The 20,744-nt window shown below is 41.1% G+C and overlaps 1 protein-coding gene across 4 annotated transcripts in view; it reads left to right on the top strand.

Moving 5' to 3' along the window:
* The window catches only part of LOC149257231 (uncharacterized), a 40,103-nt gene extending 19,931 nt beyond the window's left edge, over positions 1–20,172 (top strand). For 2 of the 4 annotated variants that reach the window (XM_089413820.1, XM_089413823.1), the window contains exons 3-5: positions 16,783–16,856; positions 19,473–19,611; positions 19,699–20,172. In XM_089413820.1, coding sequence (XP_089269946.1) covers positions 16,783–16,856; positions 19,473–19,611; positions 19,699–19,779 — 294 coding nt within the window. In that variant the 3' untranslated portion in view covers positions 19,780–20,172. The remainder of the gene's footprint in view (positions 1–16,782; positions 16,857–19,472; positions 19,612–19,698) is intronic. The other 2 variants (XM_089413818.1, XM_089413816.1) reach the window with 2 other exon arrangements.
* Positions 20,173–20,744: the final 572 nt, after the last annotated feature.

Genomic DNA, 20,744 nt, shown 5'->3' with positions numbered 1-20,744 from the left:
ACCGACAGTAGACTTCCGATCATCAGGGTCACCAGCCCAATCGGAATCAGTGAAACCAACCAATAGAGGAGCTGCTTCGGCACTGTAATGAATCCCAAACTGAACTGTACCTCGAACATAACGAAGTATTCTTTTAGCTGCTTTCCAATGACTTTCACGGGGGTTTTGCATGAACCGAGCAACAAGGCCAACAGCAAAGGAAAGGTCAGGACGAGTATGGGTTAAATACAAGAGTTTTCCTACAAGTTGACGGTATAATGTAGCATCAACTTCAGGAGAAGTACAAGTGACTGAAAGTTTGACTCCAGACTGAAAGGGAGAAGGGGCTGGCTTACAGTCTTCCATGTGAAAATGACGTAGAATATCACAAGCATACTTGGACTGGGAAAGGGAAATACCCTCCTTGGATTGCAAGACTTGAAGACCGAGAAAATAGTGTAAGTGTCCTAAGTCTGTCATTTCAAATTTTCTTTTGAGGCTAGACTTCACATGGTTTATAAGGTTGGGATCACTACCAGTAAGGATAAGATCATCAACATAAAGAACAAGGATGATAAGAGAGTTGCCCACTTTCTTGGTGTAGACAGTATTGTCAGAATGACACCTAGAAAAGCCAGATTCTAAAAGAAAGCTATCCATTTTGGCATACCAAGCCCGAGGAGCTTGCTTGAGACCATAAAGGGATTTCTTAAGTCGACAAACAAGGCTGGAGTCTGTTTGTATGAAGCCAATGGGTTGTTCCATATAGATTTCTTCATGCAAGTCCCCATGCAAGAAGGTAGATTTAACATCCATCTGATGGACTTCCCATTTGAAAGAGGCAGCAAGGGAAAGAACAAGGCGGATAGAGTTCATTTTGGCAACAGGGGAGAAGGTTTCAGTGTAGTCAATGCCTTCAACCTGTGAAAAGCCCTTAGCAACAAGACGAGCTTTATGTTTATCAACTTTCCCATCTGGTCCATACTTGGTTCTGTAAACCCATTTGCATCTAACAAGTTTTCGTCCCTTTGGTAAAGGAACAAGATCCCATGTATCATTTGCCAATAATGAATGATATTCTTCATTCATAGCTGCTTCCCAATCTGGATGGCCTGAAGCTTCTGCAAAGGTGTCAGGATCATAATTTACTGGAGCTTGAGCCAGTAAAGAAGAGGCTCTCTCGAACTGAGAACGTGTGCGTCGCTGATCTGTAGGATCACCGGCAAGATCACCTGCTGCATCTCGAGTAGCACGAACCCATTTTGGAAGCTCAGGAGCTGAAGGAGGATCCTGAGATGGTGGGGGAGGATTGTCATCCTCACTTTCATCATCTGAAGAAGAAATGTTTTCAAAGGTAGAAGAGATAGGGAGAGGTGGCACATCCGCCGGACTAGGCTCGCAGGCTGATATATTTTCATCAAATTTTACATCTCTTCTAATGATAACATTTTTGGACTTAAATGGAATAAGTCTATAGCCTTTGACATCTTCAGAATATCCAACAAAAGTACATTTTTCACTCTTAGGTTCTAAAGCTTTATGCTTTTCATCTGGAATATGGGCCCACGCTTCACTTCCAAAAACACGAAAGTGACTTACATCTGGTTTGATTGAGCTCCATGCTTCTTCTGGAGTGATATTCTTTAAAGCCTTAGTAGGAGTGCGATTTATTATGTAATTTGCACAGTTAATTGCTTCTGCCCAAAAACTAAGACCAAGTCCTTTAGATTGTAGCATACAATTAGCCATTTCCTTTAAGGTGCGATTCTTCCTTTCAGCTACACCATTTTGTTGTGGAGTATATGGAACAGTATGTTGCATTTGAATTCCATTCTCAGTGCAATAGTTGATGAATGTGTTTTTAACATATTCTCCGCCATTATCAGATCTTAACTTAAGAATTTGATGTCCAGATTGTTTTTCAACAAAGGCCTTGAAGGCCAAAAAAGTGTTAAATACTTCACTCTTGAGTTTTAAGAAGTATACCCAAGTGCGTCTGGAGAAATCATCAATGAAAGTTAAGAAATACTTGCAACCAGAGAATGACACAACTGGAAGTGGACCACATAAATCACTATGCACAAGCTGTAAAGGGGCTGAGGCGTGCCAAGAGGCACGTTTTTCAAAACTGTCCCGATGATGTTTTCCGAGTACACATCCGGAACAAACACCATCTCTGCAAGATACCATAGGAAGACCTGTCACCATATTTTCTTTACATAGATGCTGAAGGGAGCGATAGTTTAAGTGACCAAATCGCTCATGCCAAAGTTTGCTCACTTCATCGTTATGAGCAACAAATACTGAGGGAAGATTTGATGACCCAAAGTTGTGAAACTTATACAACCTTGTAGAATCATCAACAATGCCAGTAGCCAAAATCTGTTTAGGATCTTTTAAGTCCTTGATTACAACATCATGAGGTGAAAATTCAACGATTTTACCTTCACCTGAATGAGTTATCTGATATACAGATAGAAGGTTGCAGGATAAGGTTGGAACACATAATACATCATTAAACTGACCATTGTCTAGATGAACAGTTCCAGTCCCTACAACATTAAGAGATCTATCATCACCAACATATATATTTTTGGTGTTACAATCATTTAAAGAAGAAAACATGGCTTTGTTTTTGGCCATGTGATAAGAAGCTCCAGAATCAATGAGCCACTCATGAGAATGAGAAGAAGAAGATACATTTAATGCATAGCCAGACCGAGATGCTTGACAACCACATGCAGAAAGTGCCATTCCTGAAGATGAAGTTGAAGTTGAAGATTGCCCCAAATGGATGTTATGCTTCTTCATTGCTGCTTCCAAGGCTTCCATCTTCTTAAAGCATTTTGATTCTAAGTGGCCATCTCGATTACAAAAATTGCAATGTCTATCAGTCTTCTTCCCTTTGTTTTTATTTGTCTTATCATTTTGTTGAAATGATTTTTCATTTTGGGGCTGAAATTGCTTAGGACCCTTGTTTGGTTTAGGATCATTCCTTTTAGGATATGACTTTTTAGGATTCTTTGAATTTGGTTGCTGCTGAGTGGCTAACGCTTTCTTGGAAGAGTTTCCAAGATTAAGGAGACCAAGGTGTAAGAGTTTTTCTTGTTCTCTTATTAAAGAATCACAAAAAGAGTCAAAGGAAGGGGGCTTGTAGTCTTTTCCTTGAGAAATGAAGGCTTCTCTTGTAGAATGGAAGGTGGAAACAAATACAGAGTAGGCTGGTCCCAACTTAGTAAGGATGGAATAAATAAGGTTACTATCTTCTTTCTTAACCTTAACACCTTCCAAAAGATATCTAAGGGTCTTGAACTTAGACAAGAAATCTTCAATGCAAGAAAAATTATTAGGGTCCAATGTAAGCAACTCATTTTCAAGTTGATGGGCTCTAATTTCATTTTTAATCCCAAAAACTTTATTGATTTGTTCCATTGCTTCCTGAGGAGTTTCAAGTTCTGCAATATGGAATCTAAGATCTGGAGAAATAGACATCCCTATCAAACCACGTGCTTGATCTTGTCTATTTTCCCATTTAGCAGCCTTGTCTTCATCTTTCGGTTTCTTTTCTTGGCCTGTGGCTATTCGGTAGAGACCTTTACTTCTAAGTAAATCCTCCATGTAGGACAACCATTGGAAGTAGTTGGTGCTGTCAAGGGTAACTTGGTATTGAATCTCCATTTCAACAGAAACTGAAGCTGAAGATGCTGAAAGTAAGTGTTCCAATGGATAGATCTCGAAAAATTAGGCTGGTTTAAAAAAAACGGCTCTGAAAAAGGCTTCCGGATGAAGAAGTTATGGCTTTTTGAAAAAAAGTTGTTGAAGTTGCCGACGAAGTGCGGGAATGAAAAAGTCCGCCCCCACAAAATGGAGACTTGAACCCAAGACCTCTACTCTCTTAAAATAGCTTTGAACCAATTGATCTATACAAAAAATTTGAGAGAGAGAGAGAGAGAGAGAGAGGGGGGGGGGGCTTTGGGTTGCGTGCTTGCTTTGAGAAAGCTCTTTTTCCCTACAAAACAAAAAACAAAAAACCCAACACGGACATGCAAAGAAAACGAACCTTACGGCTCGAAGTTAGCTTTACCCAAAAAACTAAATATTTTCAAAAATTGAACCTTGCGGCTCAAAGTTAGCTTTAGCCGAAAAACTAAACATTTTTCTCAATGTTTCTGATTTTCCGAGATCACACTAAGGTGCAGGGAAAAGAGCATACACATGAGAAAAATCCTTCCTTTCTGTTTCTGATTTGCCCAGATCGCACAGAGTCGCAGGGCAAAGAGCATACGCAGAAATGAAAGGTATAGATCCGGTTAAAAAAAAACTAAATAAACCGAAACCGAAATAAGCAGAGAGAAAATAACAGTAAACTGCAAATAAACACTGTATACCTCTAGATCTTAAAAATGACGCAGCTAGGGCTACCGGAAATCTTTTCGCGTGAAACGAAAGGGGTTCCTCACTGGAACAGATGCTCCAAACACAACAGAGCAGTCCTCTCGGCCCGAAAGCAGTCAGAAACAACAGATCTAGGAAACGGCAGTCGGATGCAGTTCTACCGGCTTCAGATTTGGATCACCAACGGACGCGGCCCTCAAATAGCTCTGATACCATGTAGGAATTTACAGGGTAAGTTCCTCAGAAAGAACACCAAAAGGACACCGCTCACAACCAGATCACAGATCAATACACCAGTATTTTTGACGTGGTTAAAACCCTCAAAGAGGGAAACAGTCCACGGCCTGAGCCAACGTGGCCACTTCAGGCAATTTATTAATCAAAGAATGAAAATTTACATAAGCTTCTCTCATGCACGGATTACCCTACAAATGACCCTCCATGCGCTTTAAATAGAATTCATGGACCAATCGGGTGTCAAGCCACGGATCAAGTGTCGGTAATACCGAGGAGAGAATGAACCGTCGTATCACTACATATCGTGACCGTCGGATTGTAAGTTACAAAATGTACAACGGTAAAGAAACACACTTTACCTAACTCTATACCTAACTCTACACTAGACCAAGTTGAACTTAACTATATCCTATGTGTCGGAATATCCTAACACGCCGGGGCTGGCCCGCCCCCCCAAACATAACATTTTGTTATAATATGTCAATGATATGCCTGTTGGGGGTGGCAGGTGTTATCACTCAGGTTGTCCCTTAGCTCCTCGAGGGATACGGCCGAGGTAACCACAAACCAATCTTTGGACTGCAGGTGCTAGCCCACCAGCATTCAGAGAGGGCTCTCTCTTTAGGATTTAGCTTTGTTGATGATGATTTTAGACTAGTTATTGGGTACAAGGGGTTTTGTTTTAGTTTTGGTGGGATGGATGATGCTTTCAAGTAAAGAGGCAAAGATAGCATGAAAGTTTTAGAACCATTGGGCGTGGAGTCAAGGAGTAGGACTGCTGGTGCATTTTCTTGGTCACAAGAGGGAATATGGAGCAAGCTAGCTGCACATGAAACAATTTTTCAAGCTAAAGGATGGAGTGAAGGCTAGGAATGAGAGGCAGTTAAGAATCTCTCGTTCGGCTTAGCAGAGGGAAGGTGAATGAGCTCTATCTAGGAGTAGTAAAGAATCCCTAGATAACTGTCAAACATGAGTGAATTAGGGGAAATATGAGCCACAGGGAATTCATATTCATTTCTAATTCAGATGAAAACATATAGAAACAACATAAATTGAGCATAGAGGGCAATTAAACCAATTCTAAACTATTCATTCTTTCTGCTATTTTGGATGGTACATCAATGGAAAACAAAGGTAAGAAACACTTATTGAGTCATGTTGCAGCACAAGAATTCCACATTCAATTCTTCAAAACATTCATACACAGCACACAGTCATTCCTCCAAGCTTTTCAGCAGTCTTTGATTAAGTAAAACATCAGGTATACAAAGCGAGTCTCTCTTGGAGCTATACAACCAACCAACCCTTTTTACAATGAATTAGGGTGGTTTTTATAAGTAAAATATCTATAAAGATCAGATCTCAGACAGATCTGCTGTAATAAGTGTCTTTAACCTAATACATGTCTGAAATAAATGCGGGAAAATATCCTCGAGCTGCGCTGGGGCAGCTGTACAAAAAGGAGTTTAATGTGTTGTCTTTATGGCTCTGTGCTGATCACTTAGCCATAACTGTGCTTTGGGTTTTGATCCATGCTCTTGAGTGGTTCTGAGGAGCATTAACTGTGATGGGAGAGCCTTGAGTGGCCTTTACTGCTTTCTTTGACTTTGTTGGAGGTCATTCAATGTCCACCTGCATTGGGAATAAAGGTTTTCATTTAAAACATTCGACTGATACTCTTTGCCGCTTCCTTGATATGCTTTGGCACTGAATGTGCGCCTTTCTCACTTTTGATACTCTTTGAACCGTTGCATCGACCTTTCATGGCTACTGTTCGGCCCTCTGTTTGCTTTTAAAACTGTGTTTGCCCCTTTCTGAATGCTGCGCAAAGAAATTCATGTCATTCTGCGCCTTTCGGGCCTGCTGAAGCCGAGCTACGAAAGGGATTTCCATTTTGGCCTATTTCCCGTAGCCATGCGCGCATGAAAAACTGCCTCAGATTTTGATTCCGGGCTTCCTAGGCTGCGATTTGCGCCTTTCGCGCTTTTTGACGATGACGTCAGCGATGGGTCCCAGTACGGCGGTGACGTGGCAGGGTGACGTCAACAGTACGGCAGGTGACGTGGCAGTACGGTGGAGGAGGTGACGTGGCAGGGATATGGCAAGGACACGGCGGCAGGAGGCCGACGCGGCATGGTGACGTCAGCATGACGTGGCGCTGACGCAGGAGGGGGGAAGGCGGTATTCGGTTTCGGGCACACCGCTTTTGTGCGCAGGTGGTTTTGGAGGAGGGGGCTCCGCCACAGTCGAGAGGGTGACGCGTGGCGGGAGTACGACGGGAAAACCGCCCATCTCCCGGGCGTTAACCCTCGGCACATCGGCGTACAAAAAGGCCCGCCCACCGTAGATCTTGGGCGCGCCAGATCTAACGGTTGGCGGCACGAGTAAGGCGGCGGATGGTTAGGGACGGGGCCCGTGCATATTTAATTATGTGTTTTTATATGGCGCAGGGGGTTTTAAACATTAGAAATGTGGGTTTTGGGTTATTTGCAAGCGGGGGAAATATATTTATATGCGTGACCTTAGGATAAGGGCGGGGAATAGGTATCGTAGGGTTGGGACTTAGGGGGAAATGGTTGTTAGGGTGACCAGATGTCAGACTAACTCCTGGTTAGGACACGGAAGGCTAATGCTAAGCCCCAAATGGACTTAACATTTCCCAAACTGATATAATAGGGCTACAGTGCCTGGGGATGGGAATATGTACATAGGGGAGTTTTTTAACATAGTTTTAGTAGGGGAAGGGGAGATAGATAGGGAGCTACATAGTAAAATTAGTAGTTAATATGACAAGTGATAAGAAAGCGCTAAGTATGTGAATCTTAGGCTAATAGGGGGGAAAATGATTCATATAGGAAGTATGAACATGCCTTGAGCAAAGCAGATCTTTACCAAGGCAAATGATATGGAAAATGATGAAAGTGAGAGGTATCAAGCAGATCTTGACCCCTTCAGGGAAGTTAGTGAGTGATTTGGGAAATGAGAAGAAGGGGGAGTTAGACATGCCTCACTTGAGCTCCTCCGAATGGAAAACTGCATCATAACTGTGATCTGTGAAGATATAACACCTGAAAACATGAAATGGATTACAGAGCATGATTCTGCAACCACAAAACTACCTACCCAGCCTACTTACCTAGCATTTTTTCTTCTTTTTGCATAGGTGCACTTGGACTTGCAGACCCAGATTATCCTTTTCTCTTTTTGCTGTTCCTCTATCTAAGTCTACACTTATTTCTTCCAAGGGCCCAGATTAAGCAGTTGGGCTCTTTTGTTTCTCTACCTATCTATAAATCTGCCAAGATTGAACTGTTTGGTTAGATAATGACTTTCTATATTCTAAAATAAGAAATTGAAACCTAGGGAAACCAAGATTAGGCTGTTTGGACTTCCCTTAACAGAAACTTCTTCAAAAATGGATAACTCATCAAAATTGGGATACAGTAGTGGCATTTAGACTGGCACACTTTCATGGCCTCTTCTTTGGCCTCTTTTCAGGAAATATGGAGCATTGTAGCATGCAAAGTATGACATATTTGGCATGTAAAAATGTCAATCATGAAAGATGAACACCTGTTGCAACAGGAGGCTAACAGCAGGGTTGGTGGCCCGCCACCCCATAATTTTTTTGTTTTTATACAATATGGTCGTTTTGTCCAATTGGCCGAAAATAGGGGTCATTAGACAAATTATGAGTTCGACAAATTTGCCCATTCTCGGGAGCTGGATTCTGTGGGCTGGGTCTCAGTCAATTTGTAGCCTCCTTAAGCCTGCCACTTGTCCACTTTGACCAACTCCATCTTCTTCATACGAACTCTAATTGGAGTGTCGTTCGCACCGTTGGAATTAGGGCGACGAGCACTACGACCTAGTTTTGGTTTCACATCAATCCGAAAACTTTCATTTTTGAGCTATTGGGAGCCCTCTTTGACCTCTGAGCGTGTCTGGAGCCACCTGGATCATTCCTCCCCACTAAGGATCTTTTGGTCCTCCAAAAGCATGAACATAATCTGCAACTGTTGTGTACATTGTCTGCACCACAAGTGTCCTGACAGGTCACCCTTCCTTCTCCTTCACCTTTGTTCTTCGGAGCCATAAGCGATGAGCCGACACCTGCATCCTCTGCAAACCTGTAGTACAATATTTTGCAAATTACATGCTTAATTACATGACCAATAATGACCCAAGCATCCCATACTTGCCACAAGTTTATAACACATAATCTGTGGTCAAGTTTACATCATAATGGAAATATTACCCCAGCTATCAATAAAAGGCCAAAACATCATTGTTGCTTCAACAAGTGATGGAAAACACATCATCACTTTTACAGTTATGTCGCAACACATGATTTACAAAATGTGGCCATGACAAGCTACCAAATCTAGTAAAACCATCTCTTACTCAACAAAGTGATCCACGAGGAATGTGGCGGATTTTCTTGTTGAACACCTTCACCAACTAGTTTCTGCACAGGTGTTTTGTCCTTAAGAGCTACTCTGGATGGAGCCTCCAACATGTGGCTCTTTGATGACCACCTCTGTTGCAATGATTGCAAAAAGTCTTCTTCCTCCAGATTGGCTTAACTTGCTTCCTTCCCTGATGTGGAGAAGGCTTTCCATGCCTCATCCTATTTCTTATTGCCATTCTCTTCCAGCACTCAACAACCACATGGTTATCTAAACCACAAAAACTCCATAGTTTTCTATGCCATGATTTCTTTTCATCATTAACATGCTTGTAATCAAAATGAACTCTAGAATACTGAGACTTGTTATACCTCTCTTGGTTGTCTCTAGTGCGATTATGGCGATGAGAGCTTGCCTTAGCTCTCCTTTTGCAATGTGCACTGTCATGGGAAGATGGTGATGTGTTCCCATTATTCTCTTTCCTCGACGGTTTCAACAATGTATTGGAAGCTTTTGACACCTTTGAACACTCTCCTTCAGTGTATCCCAAACCAGCAAATTGAGGTCGTTGTACCACCTCCAATGGCTGAGTCATTCCTTGGTCATTAACACCAAGTGCTCCTCCTTTATACCCCATCTTGGTAAGGAGTCTCATGCTAGTTCCTGAAATGGGTACCTTCGCATTTCCTATAGAAATAACATCATGTGAAGATGAAAATGAAGAACGATCAACACTGTTTACCTCAACTGTTGATTCTAAAATAGGTGGTGATGGCTTCGCTAAGCCTTTGTTGCGCTTCAATTTTTCCAAAGCCTCTTTTGTGGCTCGTAATTGAACCTGCAATCTTTGTTTCTCCTCTTTTTCTTCTCATAGGAGTCTTCTCAATTCAACATTCTCTGCTTGAAGGCTCTAACTGATCTCCTCATCTGAATGACGATAAGACGATGAAGAAGATGAATGTACACTCGAGGGGGTAGATGGAGCATCGTCCTCTGCTCTTTCTTTCTCCCATTCCTCTCTTGTCATTTTATTCTCATAAACTTCATACATTATGTCCACCATTTTTGACATCCTGAGGAAGGCCTCGTACATTTATTTGTCATCCTCCATTTTCTTTCTTGTTGCACGTTCAATTCTTCACACTTGCAATTCACATCAGCGAGAAGAACGCTCTGATACCAACTTGATCCGGATTTCTTCAGCTACCGAAATTAACCAAGACCTTTTACTTCTGTGATGTAATTAGAATTGCATTTAAAAGAGCATAACAGAACCACACGTGCATGCTTAAACAAGATGAAACACTATGATGATCAACAAATCAAGAACACAACACATTGATAACGGAGTTCACCTAGTGTGGGTTACGTCTTCGGGCCTGGTGTCAAGATTGTGGAGGTCGCTTCATTGAATGCTGCAAATGATGATGATGTACATGGAATATTCTTTGTCATAACAAGGACATATACCCTCAACAAGAGTGGCTTGTCTCTCCACGAGACGTTCTCCCTACAGGAACTCTCACTCAAAATGGGTCTTCCTTTAGCATGACAAGCTAATAAAATCTCACAATAATGTGGCAACAAGCATCCCTCAACAAGGTATTACACAGGGATCTCAACAATAATAGATCATCTCAAAAAAACAAAGTGATGCATAACATAACTGCATCATGTACCTCCACTTTTAAAGATGGCCGAAAAATGCAAAACTCAGCGATTGAAACTGATTGCACCACTGAATTCCTGGCAACGAGTAGTGTAAAATTGACTGTCAATTCGTCCAATTCTGACACCGTCAAATTTTGGGCCTTTAGGAATCTTGAAGATTCCCCAAAGATTCCTCTCCATTGGCTGACTGGAGATCTGCTACTCAGATTGCAAATCTAATCTCACCATCACGATCCTTGTGAAATTCTAATAAAAATGGCTATAAACTTGTTAACATTCTGTTACTGTGAAAATTTACCTCCCAAGGAATATTTAAGGCATCTTGAGATTCTCCCGCGTTAAGGTTCCACTCTCTCCCCCCGGGCAAGGTTCCACCATTGCATGGTTCCTCTTGGGCTCGTGGTTCCGCACCTAGTTCCACTGCAAAGCGTTTGCCACTCAGTTTCGCCACCTCTGCTCCTCCGTCCACCTGTGCTATGCAAATGATTGTCGTTTAAGTACTTAGGCGCCAACGGACTTAACAAAGACGTGGTCGTTGGCCTAGCGGCTAAGTCAGGCGGATAGCATGGGGGCGGGCAGGGTTCAAATCTCGCCCACCCCAGTCATAATATACAATTTTGTTTAAATGGCAACGTGATCGACGATTAATATTCGACGGTTTGGTTGGTGGTTATATATAACGCGCAGTTCCAATATGTGGTTTCGGGGGTTAGGCTGGTCTACTGGGGGTGGCCCGCCCTCCCAAACATAACATTTGGCTATAATATGTCAATGATATGGCCGTTGGGGGTGGCGGGGTTGGTGCCCTGCCACCCCATAATTTTTTGTTTTTATACAATATGGTCGTTTTGTCAAATTGGCTGAAAATAGGGGTCATTAGACAAATTAGGCGTTCCACAAATTCACCCGTTCGCAGGAGCTAGATTCTGTGCGCAGAGTCCTGGTCAATTTGTAGCCTCGTTAAGCCTACCACTTGTCCACTTTGACCATCTCTATCTTTTTCACACGAACTCGGATTGGAGTGTCGTTCACACCATTGGAATCAGGGCGACGAGCACTACAACCTAGTTTTGGTTTCACATCAATCGATAACTTTCATTTTTGAGCTATTGTGAGCCCTCTTTGACCTTTGAGCATGTCTGGAGTCCCCTGGATCAATGGATAAAGGGGTGATTTGGGAGATTGACCAATCTTGACTGTAAATTTGTTTTGTCACCTTACTAGGGGGCTTAACCTTTAGCCCTAGACCTGTGGGACCTCCGTTAAGGCCTTTGGGTTATAAGAGGGGAACTACTTGGAATACCTAGATTATAGCCTTTTCATTCTCCCTTACATCATACTTGACGCTTTCCATGTCACATTACAAACCCCTTTGTATACCATCTCCATTCATCAAGTCTAACGTTTCATTGGTTCATTGGAATTTGGCACCCTATCATCCATGTCTTTGAGTAGGGTTGGGAAACTTTGCCCTAGAGGTTGATGCAACTAAAAGAATGGAAAAAAATATTATGGCCACAATGAAAGAAAAAGAAGAAAATCAAAATGCAAAAGATGGCCAAGACATAAGTTAGCATGTGGGAAAAATCCTAGCATGAGATTTACCCTCCTCATTGGTCGTCACTCGGTTCTTGAGCACTTGATGCTCCATTCCATTAAGAAGGAACCTTTGCATGTCCCAACTCTAATGAACAATAAATTGTCTCATCTTAAGGGGTAAAATTAAATGCTATATCATAAAGAACAAGCTCTAACCCTTGAGCTATGTGCCCAAAATAAAATCATTATTAAAAAGAAGTAAAAGGTGCACTAGAGGGGTGGAAAAAGTAGGCCGAGTAGGTTAACTCATGCCTCCACGATTGCTCCCTCCACTACATCTATATACTCAAGATATGGACTCCCATCGGTTGGTCCCCTTGACCATGGCACTTGGCCATGAAGCCTTTCCCCTCCATTGCCACTCATTTACACTAACACCTATTGATTGAGGGGTTGACCTTGGAAATGCCACCTCCCCTTAGGGGTTGGAAGCACCTAATAGGGTTGATCATTAACCACCTCTATCAAGGTAGGGAACACCTTTACGGGACTTGGTCTAGTTAGATATTAGAAGGTGATCCAAATTTGAAGTATTAATATGCCTTTAACATGCAAGTTTGGTCCACCTAGATGCTTATATGATCTTAGTCTCTAATGAATGGTTGCTTTCATTGGAGTTTAAGTTGGTTTTGTTAGGTAGTCCACAACAACCCAGGCTCCACAAGTACCCTGACCTTTCAAAGAGGTTGATGATTTAGCAGATTCAGTGTTGCCCACTTACATCAAAGCGTTGAGTATTATGATGACTTGAGCAACTAATGCACGCTCCAAAGCACCCCTAAGGCCTAGGACGTTGATCTCTTTTGGCCCAACACAAAGGATCCTTGTTGATTGCACCACTAGACCCAACATGCCCCCAGGTTGGCGTTGACACCACTTGATGGGCAGGCCATGATTAAGATCTTGGATGATGATGGTCTTCCATGAGATGACTAGGGAGGGCTTGTTTCACCTGATGGAGCCCTAACATTAGAGAGAGGAGGCATTGTGTTGACCATTTTAGATCCATGGAGATGATGTGGTGACACCCTGATCTGATATTCACCCTATGAGTGACATTAGTTGAAGATTTATTGAATAAAGGTATTACAGACTCGTGCTGGTGTGTGTTCTGTGTTATTGAAGCAACCTATCGATTAGATTGCCAATACACAGACAATTAAATGGAAAGACAACATAGAAATACAGTAAGCAAATACAAGAACACAAAAATTTAATAAGGAGTTCACCCTATTCTCCAGGGCTACATCTCCGGTCCAACTTTCAGTGGTGGCCTTGTTTTATTGTGTCTTAAGCAGAGAAATTACAATGCAGGGACTTAAAGTGAGTTCTCCTGAAGCAGATTTGCTTGGCAGGGTGGTTCTCGGATTCCCCAAGCCACTTGAGTACACAGACTTCTTCTTCCTACCAGCTCTGTGACCTTCTGGTCTACAATGGAGAGCCCAATGTGGTGCTCAGCCCGGATAGATCCTCTCTGGGATGGCTCGGATCTCTCAAGCGTCTGGTGCTTGATGCTGCCTCTGGTTAGCTCGGCCCTCTGTCCTCTTTCTGCTTTTGCTTTACTGTCTTCTTTCTCTGTGTTCCATCCTCCTCTCGGGATTCTGGTCTCTCTGTCTCTCGGGGTTCTCTGTCCCTCTCCTGACTAACTGTGTTTTCTGCCTCTGTTCATGGCTTTTAGGCCATTCGTTCCAAGACTGTTCGATTCCTCTTTCGTCTCTGTCGATTCGCCTTCTGCAACTGCGCTTGGAGTTCCCTATTCGGTGTCATCATCAGCGCTCAGGGAGTGGCCACATGTCCTCCTCTAAACGGCGCCAGCCTACTTCATCGGTTCATTTCTTCAATTACATCGTGGAATGAGTTCTTCTTCCACCGTGGCGGTCAAACGGACTCCAAATCCTTCTAAATCGCGGCTTATTTCCTCGTCGATTTCGCTTCCCCCATCGGGCGCGATCTTAGCCATCTGATCTGGGTCCCCCAGATCCAACGCCATACGCACGTTTGACTTGCTCGACCGTTAGCGTGCGATCAACAGCGGTTTTCTCTCACCTCTGCTTTCCACGCGTCGATCGTTGAGTGGGATTGCTCCGCTTCCATCCAAAACCGCTTACCGTTTGAGGGCACCCCGATCAATACCACCGGTTTCCAGAGCGCGGGTCCTGCCTTTGTACTTTTAGCGCTTTTTTGCCTTTTCACCCGCGGTTCTCACTTCTCTGGCTCCCCATGCGTCCATGTGCTCGGGGCTCCCCCATTTCAGCCCTGTTCGCCCAACGATGCGCGATTAATCAAAAACCTTCTTATTTTCCTGATCCGAGCCTCCTAGGGGCTACTTTGACCTCCCGCGCAGTCTCCATGGGCCTCGGTCAGCGCACTTTGACCGAGGTCCTCGTCGTTCCACGCTGGCTACCATTGCCACTAGTTCAGGGTGTTTTTGATCGCTGTTTTGAAATTCTTTAGAGATTTGTCCCGACCTAATACAGTCATGGTTCCTTTGACAGTTCTTTATGGATCCAATTCGGATCACACCCCAGCTGGATTTGGGACCCTTGGAGTTGCTTTGAGGTTGGATATGATGGATGGTCATGACACACCTTCAGCGTTGCACTCACCATCACATAGCATCTGGAGCCCAAAAAGGGCATGATGTCATCATTTAGAGGCTTACGGCTCATAGATGTGAATCTTTTATGGCATAATTTCACTTTTTGAGTTAGTGGGTTGTCTTGTAACCCAAGGATTATTTTATGTTTACTCATTTTCAAATTGTTTAGCGGCTTCTTAAGCTAAAATTAGGTGAGGTAGACCTCATAAATAAAAGGTCTCCTTACTTTTCATTTCATCTTCGGATGCTGACTATTTCAGCCTCCTTAGAGATTTCGGCCTAGCTATTGTAGCCTTGTACTCTTATGGAGCTGTGATATTTGTGAATAATTTTGCTATTGGAGACTAGTCCTTGTCGTGGAGACGTCACTTTGGGATAATGAAGGATTGTTTATGGATATCTTGTGAGTCTTTTTGTTGTTGAATATCTTTTGTGGTTATGGTGGATACTTTGAAAAATATTATAGATTCATTAACAAAATCTGAGCACTAAGAAGTTTTCATGGTGTAGAGAAACAATGGTTATTATTGTCTTAGATTGTTGATCATGTATTCTTGCGACCCCCTGTATGCAAAGAAAACAATAAGTGGTAGAATATTGGGTGTGTCTTATATTTTTTGCACTACCATCCCCACATAGTGTATGTTGTGTTAGGCATACTGGGGGGTGGGAGCCCCCTTGCGCAAGGGTTTGAGGGTAGTGCCCCCGAAAAAGAATAAAAATAAAAATAAAAAAAATTAGGGCAGTTTTTTGCATCTGTTTTTGGCGGTTTTCAGTGCATGGATTTCTCCTTTAGTGGTTTTGTGGTACATGGTGGTTTAGCCCATGGTTTTGTAGTTTTGGTTAAGAAACTACAATTGTACTCTAATCTAGGGTAAATGGATTGGTGGTTTACGGATGCCACGGGATATATATATATATATATATCTATTGTATTGTAATATTGTAAATAAATTTATACTGATAATTTTTTTTGGTTTTCCCAGTTTGGTTGTCCAGGGTAAAATCTCTATCTTAGTGTGTGTGTTTGCCGTTGCACCTTTTCTGTTTTATTAAGAATCTATTTGCATCAATTAATTTTATAGGGTTAAAAAGTACAACTTTTGCCTTGGATACTAAGGTTCTGGATTCCTTATTGTTGCCACCTTGTTTTGTACCTAGAGATCCATTCCCTTGATACGGACAAATGTTCATCCCTTCAATAGGCTCGTTAGAATAATCTATTAGCTGAGTATCCTCAGTGATTCTGCAGAAACCCTAGTCTTGCTGCAGGCCCAACATCTAGGGGACAAATTTCTTATGCCTTTCTTCTTTCCTAATCAGGTGTTTTAGTGTCCTGAACTAGCTTAAACATGCTTATGGAAGTAATAGGCCTATACCTTAAGTCTTTCCTTATGTCTAGCCTGTTTGTATTTAAGATAGTCTAATTTCTGCCTTTGTTCAAGTGCACGTCCTTTTGAGGGTCCCATAATTTATTCCTGACCATGATTATCCTCAGCGATTCTGTAGAAACCCTAGTCTTGCCACCAGCCTAACATCCATGGGACAAATTATGCCTTTCTTCTTTTCAATCAGGTGTTTTAGTGTCCTAACTAACATAAACATGCTTGTTGAAGTAATAGGCCCATACTTAAGTCCTCCCTTGTGGCTAGCTTGTTTGTATTTAAGATGGTCAAATAAAGTCTTTGCTCAAGTGCACGTCTTTTTGAGGGTCTCATAATTTAGTCCTGACCATGAATGTTAACCTAAGATCATTCAGATGCAGTGCATCGTTCTATACGAAACTTACATTCTTCTTTTTCAAAAGTAGTTGTTGACTTCATTTTGTTGTATCTTTAACATCATGAAAATCTGTGCCATGTTAACAGCTGCACTTGGACATGTTTTTGACAGACTGATAGGTTCTGTGCAGAAACAGTGGTGGTGATGCCAACGCTAGGTGTGCAGCTTGAAACATGCTATAAAAGGTAGCCCACAAATGGAAGGTTGAAATGCTTGAATAAGTGACATGTTCATCTCTGTATGCATTTTGATCTGTGTATGTTTGCAGGGCTACTTCCCGCTGCTATTTTACATAAGTATCCACAAATAAAAGGATGAAATGCTGGAATAAATGATATGTTCATTTGTGTAAATCTTTTGATCTGTGTACATCTGCAGGACCATTTCTTTCCGTTGTTTACCTTTGACTCGGGGACTCACTTTGAAGTTTGAACATGAATAATACCCCTTACAAAGTGCTTTTCTTATTTGCAGATTAGAGTGACTTCGTTGCATTACTAGTGTTTTGATCTGCAAACTGTGTAAATCCCAGAAGCATGGATTTCTAAGCAGACTGCTATTTGAGGATATTCTGGATCTCCTATTCTTTTTTCAGAAATGAAGATAAGATAGGATAAGATAATTTTATTAATGTCCAATGAATGACCACAAAAGTAGGTCCATGGGACTAAAGATACATCCAGTATGAGTACAATGTGGGAGTGCAAACACAACTCCTAGAAAATGCCAAAGTTAAATCCAGGGTAAAATGAAGTAAAGAAGGATACAATAATATGACAGCCACATAAACATGTATATAACTGGATCAAAGGCCCTGGTGATGTAGAACTTTAGAAGACTAAGTGAATAAGTCCAAGACTTGAATTTGATGATGTCAAGAATGCCCAAGTCTGATAGTCGACGGTGAGGGGGGTGCCTGTGATGATGGGCCGCTATCAGCGTCCTCTGGATCCAACAAGGTGTCTAGCTGCACGATCCTGGGGGTAATTTAGGAGCGAGGGATAATGTGTTGTGTCTTTCTGGATATGAAAGGAAATAAGAGACTACATCTAATGGACTAGCATTTCATTTCAACTGCGTTGAAATTAGTTTTTATATGGCTGTAGAAAACTATGTAAAAGTTAGTTCTTATTACACATGTTAAACTGACTCATTGAAGAATGAGGCCAGTCTAGTGAGTGCACAATTTGGTTTGCCATGGTAGTTATCACTGGTTCATCTTTGACAGAGTCCTCCTACTCCCAGCGGAGGATGCACTTTTTGGTAAAACCGGGTTTCATAATCTGTTGTCTATATGGATATGAAAGAAAATAAGACAGCGCATCTAATGGACTAGCATGTCATTTCAAATACGTTGGAATTAGTTTTTATTGGCTGTAGAAAACCATGTAAAAGTTAGTTCTTATTATACAGATGAAAGTTGGAACTGACTCATTGAAGAATGAGGCCGGTATAGTGAGTGCATAATTGGGTTTGGCATGGACTAGCATGTCATTTCAAATACGTTGGAATTAGTTTTTATTGGCTGTAGAAAACCATGTAAAAGTTAGTTCTTATTATACAGATGAAAGTTGGAACTGACTCATTGAAGAATGAGGCCGGTATAGTGAGTGCATAATTGGGTTTGGCATCGTAGTTATCACTGGTTTATCTTTGACAGAGTCCTCCTAGCCGGGTTTCATAATTTGTTGTCTATATGGATATGAAAGAAAATAAGACAGGACATCTAATGGACTAGCTCATTTCAAATGCGTTGGAATTAGTTTTTATGTGGCTGTAGAAAACTATGTAAAAGTTAGTTCTTATTATACAGATGAAAGTTGAAACTGACTCATTGAAGCATGAGGCCGGTATAGTGAGTGCACAATTGGGTTTGCCATGGTAGTTATCACTGCTTCATCTTTGACAGAGTCCTAGTCCCAAAGGAGGATGCACTTTTTGGGAAAACTGGGTTTCATAATTTGTTGTCTTTATGGATATGAAAAGAAATAAGACAGTACACCTAATAGACTAGCACGTTATTTCAAATGCGTCGAAATTAGTCTTTATATGGCTGTAGAAAACTATGTAAATGTTGGTTTAGTCTTTATATGGCTGTAGAAAACTATGTAAATGTTGGTTTAGTCTTTATATGGCTGTAGAAAACTATGTAAATGTTGGTTCTTATTACATAGGTGAAACTGACTCAATGAAGAATGAGACCGGTCTAATGAATGCATAGTTGGGTTTGCCATGGTAGTTATCACTGGTCAATCTTTGACAGAGTCCTACTCCCACAGGATGATGCACTTTTTAAGAAAACTTGGTTTCATCCAGCCTATGCCTTAGGTTAAATGATCAACGAGCCATTGGGCTTCTAAATAATGATTTGAAATTTTAGTATACAGCGGTGGAATCATATTAGTTTTATCAGCTGATATTGCGTGTCATTTTGCACAAAAGTATATTTCACCTGTGTAAGTTATGTTCACATTCATTGTCCAACACCAATGTCTCTTTACCTTTAAATGTATAAATTAAATGCCGTCACTATCAAACTGAAGTTGTGTCGAATTAGCAAATGCATGTGGCATTAAACCATAGACATTATGGTAGTTTGGTTGAATTGTCTTCAAATATTACATAAAACAGTACACATTAAGATAGTTCAGTTGAATTTTCTCGCATACTCGAACCAAATATTTGTCCCATTCAATATGGATTGTTTCGGTATGTTTTTTTCTTTTAAGATTGATTTAATTCAAAAAAGTCCGTTTACAGTCCTGTGCGTTGACCTTGTAAAACTCATTCTCATTGTGCAGTGGAAAAGTTTCCGGTCGTTTTGTCCCCATTGGTGATATTTTAGCAGCAGTGATAAATGAAGCTGTCACACCATTTACTTGTTATTCTTACTTAGCCTTGGTTTTACGTGATGAAAGAAAACTTGCTCTGGTTTTCCAGGTAAGCATAGACTGGGACCATGTCTTTGACTGAAAAATAGGCAGGGTCAAAAATCTGTTACCGAACTGAAAATTTGTTTGATCACAGGGATTACGGCCACCATTAGACATGTTGGTTCCAACATGGAAATCTTTGTGCAGTACGGTCAGTGGTAAAATGTTGCAGTAAATCAACTGATGCAGCTTGATTCTTCCTTCGAATACCTGATATCGTGATTTATTTCAACATCTTTTGAACTGATTTTTATGTTGTAGTACTAGGTTGGTCCCAACATAGAAATCCTTATGCAGTGTAGTTGGCATTAGAACGCTGCAGCAGACTACATTTCGAATTTTAATACTAAGTTATCCTGAGTTTCTCAAAATCTGTTGAACTCATATTTTGTTAATATCAGCAACATTCTTCACCTGAATATTGATACATCATACGATCCATTATTGAGATATACCAAAGTACATTTGGCCACATGGGCATTAGTTCTATTGTAGCGTATAGTAATGTCTCGATTTTATTAAATTTTATCCATTTTGTATAATTTATACAATTTTTTTCCACGATTTTTCTGGGCTTTATTTGAAGTTATAGTGCTGCTTGTTCCTTAATCGATATTAGTTTATTTTTTTTTTCAAATAGAAATCAACTGATTAATTTTCCAGTTGGGTTATGGTATTTCACGTGTCAACTACACCTGTAATTGGCTTGTATCTGTTTGTCATTTATGTTATTCTATATCTATTTTAACCATGGATTTATTAAGCACTATGAATGATTAACAAAAAAATTATTGTTTCTTAAAAGATCTGGGATATAAATGGATCTATGTCATTATGTTGTCTTTCTATTTATGCTAATTAACTAAAGGAAGTGATGCCATTTGAGTTTAGACGTGATTTTTTCATCATTTTAATTTATAGCTGTTACGCACATTTCAGATGCATCAGTTTCACCCCTTGCTGTAAGAGCACCTCGCTTCTCTTACCTTGGGCACTTTAGTACTAAAATCTTTGAGATGTAAAGAATCGATACTTCATTCAATACTTGCCTTCTCTCAAGTTTTGTCGCAGTGGCCACACATTGATATTGTAGCGTGCAATTTGATGTGATAACATGCAGTATTTATGTTGATCTAAGAC

Source organism: Pinus tabuliformis, chromosome 6, assembly GCF_031772625.1.
Source record: "Pinus tabuliformis cultivar Carrire ecotype Pingquan chromosome 6, CPIR1, whole genome shotgun sequence".
In the NCBI taxonomy this organism is placed as follows: domain Eukaryota; kingdom Viridiplantae; phylum Streptophyta; class Pinopsida; order Pinales; family Pinaceae; genus Pinus; species Pinus tabuliformis.
This window is presented reverse-complemented; position numbering and strand designations above follow the sequence as displayed.